Source organism: Cetorhinus maximus, unplaced genomic scaffold (genome assembly GCF_964194155.1).
Source record: "Cetorhinus maximus unplaced genomic scaffold, sCetMax3.hap1.1 HAP1_SCAFFOLD_4829, whole genome shotgun sequence".
NCBI lineage: Eukaryota > Metazoa > Chordata > Chondrichthyes > Lamniformes > Cetorhinidae > Cetorhinus > Cetorhinus maximus.
The window spans coordinates 1-10,709 of record NW_027600729.1 but is presented as its reverse complement, the minus strand read 5'-3'; the positions used below and the strand labels follow the sequence as shown (position 1 = coordinate 10,709).

At 51.0% G+C, this 10,709-nt stretch overlaps 1 protein-coding gene across 1 annotated transcript; it reads left to right on the top strand.

Annotated features, from left to right (window-relative positions):
* Nucleotides 1-230: 230 nt before the first annotated feature.
* LOC144678603 (nucleoside diphosphate kinase-like) lies at nt 231-9,848 on the top strand. Its single transcript, XM_078538339.1, has 4 exons — nt 231-613; nt 4,431-4,532; nt 8,314-8,426; nt 9,618-9,848. The coding sequence occupies exons 1-4, from the start codon at nt 497-499 to the stop codon at nt 9,733-9,735; spliced, it is 450 nt and encodes a 149-aa protein (XP_078394465.1). The 5' UTR covers nt 231-496; the 3' UTR covers nt 9,736-9,848.
* The last annotated feature ends 861 nt before the right edge of the window (nt 9,849-10,709 follow it).

Here is a 10,709-nt window from a genome sequence, read left to right as displayed (position 1 = left end):
TGCAGGACTGCGGTCCATAACCAGCGAGAGCTTCACCTACTCTCTCCTGACCCCGCTGCCCTTGGGGAATGAGACGGGAGGTCTGGGAATTTGCCAGCCAAAACAAAATAGCTGTCGAGGCAGGGGGTAAAAACAGATCCACATTTCGGAATGCCAGCACGCGTACCAGGCACGAGGAAGGCCAGGAATTCTGCAGCGCATGCCAGGATGGAGATATCATTTTCCATTGCATTCATAGCTCTGTCACAAGCATAACCAGGCAGCTGTCAGGAAGATACTGTGCGGGGGGTGGGTGAGAGGGGGGCAGGGAAGGATCGGAGGGAAGCGCTAAAGAGGCGGAGAGAAACAGGAGCAAAATATCTGCCTCGCATTCATCCCCACTCGCTCCCAATAGCACGGCCTGGATTATGGAGCTCAAATCCTAGAGTATATACATCTCCCTCCGACAGTGCAGCACTCCCTCAGTTAATACCAATGTCTTGAATCCAAGGCCAAGATGGAACGCACACTGATTGCCGTGAAGAGTGATGGAGTTCAGAGGGGATTGATCGGAGAGATTATCAAAAGATTTGAACACAAAGGATTCAAACTCATCGGCATGAAGTTGGTTAAGGTAAAGTGGCAAAGTGAATTAGTTCAATCATTTCATAAATGTAATAATGCTTAACGCTCCGATATACCTCACACCCCTCACTGTAACACTCTGATATACCCCACACCCCTCACTGTAACGCTCCGATATATCCCACACCCCTCACTGTAACGCTCTGATATATCCCACACCCTCACTGTAACACTCTGATATAACCCACACCCCTCACTGTAACACTCTGATATATCCCACACCCCTCACTGTAACACTCTGCTACACCCCACACCCCTCACTGTAACGCTCCGATATATCCCACACCCCTCACTGTAACACTCTGATATATCCCACACCCTCACTGTAACACTCTGATATACCCCACACCCCTCACTGTAACACTCTGATATATCCCACACCCCTCACTGTAACACTCTGATATACCCCACACCCTCACTGAAACACTCTGATATACCCCACACCCCTCACTGTAACACTCTGATATACCCCACACCCCTCACTGTAACAGTCTGATATATCCCACACCCCTCCCTGTAACACTCTGCTACACCCCACACCCCTCACTGTAACACTCCGATATATCCCACACCCCTCACTGTAACACTCTGATATATCCCACACCCTCACTGTAACACTCTGATATACCCCACACCCCTCACTGTAACAATCTGATATACCCCACATCCCTCACTGTAACACTCTTATATACCCCACACCCCTCACTGTAACACTCCGATATACCCTACACCCCTCACTGTAACACTCTGATATATCCCACACCCCTCACTTTAACACTCTGATATATCCCACACGCCTCACTGTAACACTCTGATATACCCCACACCCCTCACTGTAACACTCTGATACATTCCACACCCCTCACTGTAACACTCTGATATATCCCACACCCCTCACTGTAACACCCTGATATATCCCACACCCCTCACTGAAACACTCTGATATATCCCACACCCCTCACTGTAACACTCTGATATACCCCACACCCCTCACTGTAACACTCTGATATATCCCACACCCCTCACTGTAACACTCTGATAGATCCCACACCCCTCACTGTAACACTCTGATATACCCCACACTGCTCAATGTAACACTCTGATATACCCCACACCCCTCACTGTAACACTCTGATATATCCCACACCCCTCACTGTAACATTCTGATATTTCCCACACCCCTCACTGTAACACTCTGATATACCCCACACCCCTCACTGTAACACTCTGATATACCCCACACCCCTCACTGTAACACTCTGATATACCCCACACCCCTCACTGTAACACTCTGATATATCCCACACCCCTCACTGTAACATTCTGATATATCCCACACCCCTCACTGTAACACTCTGATATACCCCACACCCCTCACTGTAACACTCTGATATACCCCACACCCCTCACTGTAACACTCTGATATACCCCACACCCCTCACTGTAACACTCTGATATACCCCACACCCCTCACTGTAACACTCTGATATACCCCACACCCCTCACTGTAACACTCTGATATACCCCACACCCCTCACTGTAACACTCTGATATATCCCACACCCCTCACTGTAACACCCTGATATATCCCACACCCCTCACTGTAACACTCTGATATACCCCACACCCCTCACTGTAACACTCTGAAATACCCCACACCCCTCACTGTAACACTCTGATATACCCCACACCCCTCAATGTAACACTCTGATATCCCCACACCCCTCACTGTAACACTCTGATACAACCCACACCCCTCACTGTAACACTAATATATCCCACACCCCTCACTGTAACATTCTGATATATTGCACATCCCTCACTGTAACATTCTGATATACCCCACACCCCTCACTGTAACACTCTGATATATCCCATACCCCTCACTGTAACACTCTGATATATCCCACACCCCTCACTGTAACACTCTGATATATCCCACACCCCTCACTGGAACACATTGATATACCCCACACCCCTCACTATAACACCCTGATATACCCCACACCCCTCACTGTAACACTCTGATATACCCCACACCCCTCACTGTAACACTATGCTATAACCCACACCCCTCACTGTAACATTCTGATATATCCCACACCCCTCACTGTAACACTCTGATATACCCCACACCCCTCACTGTAACACTCTGCTACACCCCACACCCCTCACTGTAACGCTCCGATATATCCCACACCCCTCACTGTAACACTCTGATATATCCCACACCCTCACTGTAACACTCTGATATACCCCACACCCCTCACTGTAACAATCTGATATACCCCACACCCCTCACTGTAACACTCTTATATACCCCACACCCCTCACTGTAACACTCCGATATACCCTACACCCCTCACTGTAACACTCTGATATATCCCACACCCCTCACTGTAACACTCTGATATATCCCACACGCCTCACTGTAACACTCTGATATACCCCACACCCCTCACTGTAACACTCTGATACATCCCACACCCCTCACTGTAACACTCTGATATATCCCACACCCCTCACTGTAACACCCTGATATATCCCACACCCCTCACTGAAACACTCTGATATACCCCACACCCCTCACTGTAACACTCTGATATATCCCACACCCCTCACTGTAACACTCTGATAGATCCCACACCCCTCACTGTAACACTCTGATATACCACACACCCCTCACTGTAACACTCTGATATACCCCACACCCCTCACTGTAACACTCTGATATATCCCACACCCCTCACTGTAACACTCTGATATTTCCCACACCCCTCACTGTAACACTCTGATATACCCCACACCCCTCACTGTAACACTCTGATATACCCCACACCCCTCACTGTAACACTCTGATATACCCCACACCCCTCACTGTAACACTCTGATATACCCCACACCCCTCACTGTAACACTCTGATATATCCCACACCCCTCACTGTAACACCCTGATATATCCCACACCCCTCACTGTAACACTCTGATATACCCCACACCCCTCACTGTAACACTCTGAAATACCCCACACCCCTCACTGTAACACTCTGATATACCCCACACCCCTCACTGTAACACTCTGATATCCCCACACCCCTCACTGTAACACTCTGATACAACCCACACCCCTCACTGTAACACTAATATATCCCACACCCCTCACTGTAACATTCTGATATATTGCACATCCCTCACTGTAACATTCTGATATACCCCACACCCCTCACTGTAACACTCTGATATATCCTATACCCCTCACTGTAACACTCTGATATATCCCACACCCCTCACTGTAACACTCTGATATATCCCACACCCCTCACTGGAACACATTGATATACCCCACACCCCTCACTATAACACCCTGATATACCCCACACCCCTCACTGTAACACTCTGATATACCCCACACCCCTCACTGTAACACTATGCTATAACCCACACCCCTCACTGTAACATTCTGATATATCCCACACCCCTCACTGTAACACTCTGATATACCGCACACCCCTCACTGTAACACTCTGATATACCCCACACCCCTCACTGTCACACTCTGATATACCCCACACCCCTCACACTTACTCTCTAATAGACCCCACACCCCTCACTGTAACACTCTGATATACCCCACACCCCTCATTGTAACACTCTGATATACCCCACACCCCTCACTGTAACACTCTGATATACCCCACACCCCTCACCCTTACTCTCTAATAGACCCCACACCCCTCAATCTGACACTCTTATAAAGGTTTATTCTTGGCAAGTATTGGTTAATGTGATTTTGTCTCTTTGCACAGCCAACCGAAGAAATGGCAAAGCAACACTACATCGACCTGAAGGACAAACCATTTTATGCCGGACTCTGCAAATTCACTTCCGCTGGTCCCTTTGTGGCTATGGTGAGTTCCCCATGCTTTCAGAGGCCTTGAAGTGCTGTCGAAGGAGCCTTGGTGAGTTCCTGCAGTGCATCTTGTAGATGGTACACACACTGCTGCTACTGTGCGTCGGTGGTGGAGGGAGTGAATGTTTGTGGATGGGGTGCCGATCAAGCGGGGCTGCTTTGTCCTGGACGGTGTCGAGCTTCTTGAGTGTTGTGGGAGCTGCGCTCATCCAGGCAAGTGGGGAGAATATTCCATCACACTCCTGACTTGTGCCTTGTAGATGGTGGACAGGCTTTGGGGGAGTCAGGAGGTGAGTTACTCTCCGCAGGATTCCCAGCCTCTGACCTGCTCTTGTAGCCACAGTATGTATATGGCTGGTCCCAGTTCAGTTTCTGGTCAATGGTAACCCCCAGGATATGGAGAGTGGGGGATTCAGTGATGGTGATGCCCATTGAATGTCAAGGGGGCGATGGTTGGATTCTCTCTTGTTGGAGATGGTCATTGCCTGGCACTTGTGTGGCGCGAATATTACTGACTGGTCACTCTCAGTCCCTCTCTCTCAGGGAGATATCTGTACACTCACTGGTGTCTCTCAGTCCCTCTCTCTCTCAGGGAGATATCTGTACACTGACTGGTGTCTCTCAGTTCCCTCTCTCTCAGGGAGATATCTGTACACTCACTGGTGTCTCTCAGTCCCTCTCTCTCTCAGGGAGATATCTGTACACTGACTGGTGTCTCTCAGTCCCCTCTCTCTCAGGGAGATATCTGTACACTGACTGGTGTCTCTCAGTCCCCACTCTCTCTCAGGGAGATATCTGTACACTGACTGGTGTCTCTCAGTCCCCTCTCTCTCAGGGAGATATCTGTTCACTGACTGGTGTCTCTCAGTCCCTCTCTCTCAGGGAGATATCTGTACACTGACTGGTGTCTCTCAGGCCCCTCTCTCTCTCAGGGAGATATCTGTACACTGACTGGTGTCTCTCAGTCCCCTCTCTCTCTCAGGGAGATATCTGTACACTGACTGGTGTCTCTCAGTCCCCTCTCTCTCAGGGAGATATCTGTACACTGACTGGTGTCTCTCAGTCCCCACTCTCTCTCAGGGAGATATCTGTACACTGACTGGTGTCTCTCAGTCCCCTCTCTCTCAGGGAGATATCTGTACACTGACTGGTGTCTCTCAGTCCCCTCTCTCTCTCAGGGAGATATCTGTACACTGACTGGTGTCTCTCAGTCCCCTCTCTCTCTCAGGGAGATATCTGTACACTGACTGGTGTCTCTCAGTCCCCTCTCTCTCTCAGTGAGATATCTATACACTGACTGGTGTCTCTCAGTCCCTCTCTCTCAGGGAGATATCTGTACACTGACTGGTGTCTCTCAGTCCGCTCTCTCTCTCAGGGAGATATCTGTACACTGACTAGTGTCTCTCAGTCCCTCTCTCACTCAGGGAGATATCTGTACACTGACTGGTGTCTCTCAGTTCCCTCTCTCTCAGGGAGATATCTGTACACTGACTAGTGTCTCTCAGTCCCTCTCTCTCTCAGGGAGATATCTGTACACTCTCTGGTGTATCTCAGTCCCCCTCTCTCTCAGGGAGATATCTGTACACTGACTGGTGTCTCTCAGTCCCCACTCTCTCTCAGGGAGATATCTGTACACTGACTGGTGTCTCTCAGTCCCCTCTCTCTCAGGGAGATATCTGTACACTGACTGGTGTCTCTCAGTCCCCTCTCTCTCTCAGGGAGATATCTGTACACTGACTGGTGTCTCTCAGTCCCCTCTCTCTCTCAGGGAGATATCTGTACACTGACTGGTGTCTCTCAGTCCCTCTCTCTCTCAGGGAGATATCTGTTCACTGACTGGTGTCTCTCAGTCCCCCTCTCTCGCTCAGGGAGATATCTGTACACTGTCTGGTGTATCTCAGTCCCTCTCTCTCTCAGGGAGATATCTGTACACTGACTGGTGTGTCTCAGTCTCTCTCTCTCTCAGGGAGATATCTGTACACTGACTGGTGTCTCTCAGTCCCTCTCTCTCTCTCAGGGAGATATCTGTACACTGACTGGTGTCTCTCAGTCCCCTCTCTCTCAGGGAGATATCTGTACACTGACTGGTGTCTCTCAGTCCCCACTCTCTCTCAGGGAGATATCTGTACACTGACTGGTGTCTCTCAGTCCCCTCTCTCTCAGGGAGATATCTGTACACTGACTGGTGTCTCTCAGTCCCCTCTCTCTCTCAGGGAGATATCTGTACACTGACTGGTGTCTCTCAGTCCCCTCTCTCTCTCAGGGAGATATCTGTACACTGACTGGTGTCTCTCAGTCCCCTCTCTCTCTCAGGGAGATATCTATACACTGACTGGTGTCTCTCAGTCCCTCTCTCTCAGGGAGATATCTGTACACTGACTGGTGTCTCTCAGTCCGCTCTCTCTCTCAGGGAGATATCTGTACACTGACTAGTGTCTTTCAGTCCCTCTCTCACTCAGGGAGATATCTGTACACTGACTGGTGTCTCTCAGTTCCCTCTCTCTCAGGGAGATATCTGTACACTGACTAGTGTCTCTCAGTCCCTCTCTCTCTCAGGGAGATATCTGTACACTGTCTGGTGTATCTCAGTCCCCCTCTCTCTCAGGGAGATATCTGTACACTGACTGGTGTCTCTCAGTCCCCACTCTCTCTCAGGGAGATATCTGTACACTGACTGGTGTCTCTCAGCCCCCTCTCTCTCAGGGAGATATCTGTACACTGACTGGTGTCTCTCAGTCCCCTCTCTCTCTCAGGGAGATATCTGTACACTGACTGGTGTCTCTCAGTCCCCCCTCTCTCTCAGGGAGATATCTGTACACTGACTGGTGTCTCTCAGTCCCTCTCTCTCTCAGGGAGATATCTGTTCACTGACTGGTGTCTCTCAGTCCCTCTCTCTCAGGGAGATATCTGTACACTGACTGGTGTCTCTCAGTCCCTCTCTCTCAGGGAGATATCTGTACACTGACTGGTGTGTCTCAGTCTCTCTCTCTCTCAGGGAGATATCTGTACACTGACTGGTGTCTCTCAGTCCCTCTCTCTCTCTCAGGGAGATATCTGTACACTGACTGGTGTGTCTCAGTCTCTCTCTCTCTCAGGGAGATATCTGTACACTGACTGGTGTCTCTCAGTCCCTCTCTCTCTCAGGGAGATATCTGTTCACTGACTGGTGTCTCTCAGTCCCTCTCTCTCAGGGAGATATCTGTACACTGACTGGTGTCTCTCAGTCCCTCTCTCTCAGGGAGATATCTGTACACTGACTGGTGTCTCTCAGTCCGCCTCTCTCGCTCAGGGAGATATCTGTACACTGACTGGTGTCTCTCAGTCCCTCTCTCTCTCAGGGAGATATCTGTACACTGACTGGTGTGTCTCAGTCTCTCTCTCTCTCAGGGAGATATCTGTACACTGACTGGTGTCTCTCAGTCCCTCTCTCTCTCTCAGGGAGATATCTGTACACTGACTGGTGTCTCTCAGTCCCTCTGTCTCTCAGGGAGATATCTGTACACTGACTGGTGTCTCTCAGTCCCTCTCTCTCTCAGGGAGATATCTGTACTCTGACTGGTGTCTCTCAGTCCCCTCTCTCTCAGGGAGATATCTGTACACTGACTGGTGTCTCTCAGTCCCTTTCTCTCAGGGAGATATCTGTACACTGACTGGTGTCTCTCAGTCCCTCTCTCTCAGGGAGATATCTGTTCACTGACTGGTGTCTTTGGAAGATGTATCTGCAATGCTCTGACACTCTCTCTCTCTCTCTCTCTCTCTCTCCGCTGTTATTTTTCTAGTGTTGGGAAGGACAGAGTGTTGTGAAGGTGAGCCGGGATATGCTTGGAGAAACCAACCCAGCAGATTCAAAACCAGGAACAATCCGCGGAGATCTGTGTGTCCAAGTGGGAAGGTAACAGACAGGGGACATCGGGAAAGGGGAAGTCTGTCAAAAAATTCCGGTCTCCGTATCCCCTCGGTTAGACCACACTCGGAGCTCCGTGCACAGTTCCGGTCTCCGTATCCCCCTCGGTTAGACCACACTCGGAGCACCGTGCACAGTTCCGGTCTCCGTATCCCTCGGTTAGACCACACTCGGAGCACCGTGCACAGTTCCGGTCTCCGTATCCCCCTCAGTTAGACCACACTTGGAGCACCGTGCACAGTTCCGGTCTCCGTATCCCTCGGTTAGACCACACTGGGAGCACCGTGCACAGTTCCAATCTCTGTATCCCTCGGTTAGACCACACTGGGAGCACCATGCACAGTTCCGGTCTCCATATCCCCCTCGGTTAGACCACACTCGGAGCACCGTGCACAGTTCCGGTCTCCGTATCCCCTCAGTTAGACCACACTCAGAGCACCGTGCGCAGTTCCAGTCTCCGTATCCCTCGGTTAGACCACACTCGGAGCACCGTGCAGAGTTCTGGTCTCCGTATCCCCTCGGTTAGACCGCACTCAGAGCACCGTGCACAGTTCCAGTCTCCGTATCCCTCGGTTAGACCGCACTCGGAGCACCGTGCACAGTTCCGGTCTCCGTATCCTCTCGGTTAGACCACACTCGGAGCACCGTGCACAGTTCTGGTCTCCGTATCCCCCTCGGTTAGACCACACTCGGAGCACCGTGCACAGTTCCGGTCTCCGTATCCCCTCGGTTAGACCACACTCGGAGCACCGTGCACAGTTCCGGTCTCCGTATCCCCCTCGGTTAGACCACACTCGAAGCACCGTGCACAGTTCCGGTCTCCGTATCCCTCGGTGAGACCACACTCGGAGCACCGTGCACAGTTCCGGTCTCCGTATCCCCTCAGTTAGACCACACTCGGAGCACCGTGCACAGTTCCGGTCTCCCTATCCCTCGGTTAGACCACACTGGGAGCACCGTGCACAGTTCCGGTCTCCCTATCCCTCGGTTAGACCACACTGGGAGCACCGTGCACAGTTCCGGTCTCCGTATCCATCTCCATGTCCCGAAGGGATGCGAGGGGAGGGATCGATGATGCGGGCGTTCCGATGTTGCTGCTTGTGGGCTCTTGCTGTGCCGACGGGAGCTTCCCCGGCCCCTTGCCCTCTAACCCCTGACCTTTGCCATGTCGTCCTTCAGGAACATCATCCATGGCAGTGACTCGCTGGAAACAGCCAAGAAGGAGGTGTCTCTGTGGTTCAAGCCCGAGGAGCTGATTGAGTGGAAATCCTGTATGGAATCCTTCCTGTATGAGTGAGGGCCATCAGCACTGAGAGTGCTCCGAGGGAGAGACTCCACCCGGGACTCCCATCTACACCACCCGCATCTCCCTCTGTGTCCCAACCACAATAAAAAGTGCCTGAGAAATCACACTGTGTCCAAGAAAATCTCTCTCTCTCTGTCTCGGTCTCGTTCTCTCTCTGTGTGTCTCTCTTTCTCTGTCTCTCATTCAATCTCTCTCTCTGTCTCTCTCTCTCTTACTCTCTGTCTCTCTCTTTCTCTCAGTCTCTCTGTCTCTCTCTGTCTCTCTCTCTCCCTCTCTTTCTGTCTCTCTCTCTGTCTCTCTCTCTCAGTCTCTCTGTGTCTCTCTGTCTCTCTGTCTTCCTGTCTCTCTCTCTCTCTGTCTCTCTCTATCTCTCTGTTTCTCTCTCTCTCTCAGTCTCTCTGTCTCTCTCTCTCCCTCTCTTTCTGTCTCTCTCTCTGTCTCTCTCTTTCTCTGTCTCTCTCTCTCTGTGTCTCTCTCTCTCTCTGTGTCTCTCTCTCTCTCTGTGTCTCTCTCTCTCTGTCTCTCTCTCTGTCTCGGTCTCTCTCTCTCTGTCTCGGTCTCTCTCTCTCCCTCTCTCTTACTCTCTGTCTCTCTCTCTCTCCCTCTCTCTCTTACTCTCTGTCTCTCTGTCTCTCTCACTCTCTCTCTGTCTCTCTCCATCTCTGGCTCTCTCTGTCCCTCTCTCTCTGTCTCTCTCTCGGTCTCTCTCTCGGTCTCTCTCTCTCTCTGTCTTGTTCTCTCTCACAGTCTCTCTGTCTCTCTCTCTCACTCTCTGTCTCACTCTCTGTCTCTCTTTCTGTCTCTCTCTCTGTCCCTCTCTCCCTATCTCTCTGTCTCTCTCTCTCTCTCTCTCTCTCTCTGTCTCGTTCTCTCTCTCGGTCTCTATTATTCTGTCACTCTCTCTCTCGGTCTCTCTGTCTCTCTCTCTCCCTCTCTCTCTGCCTCGGTCTCTCTCTCTCTCTCTC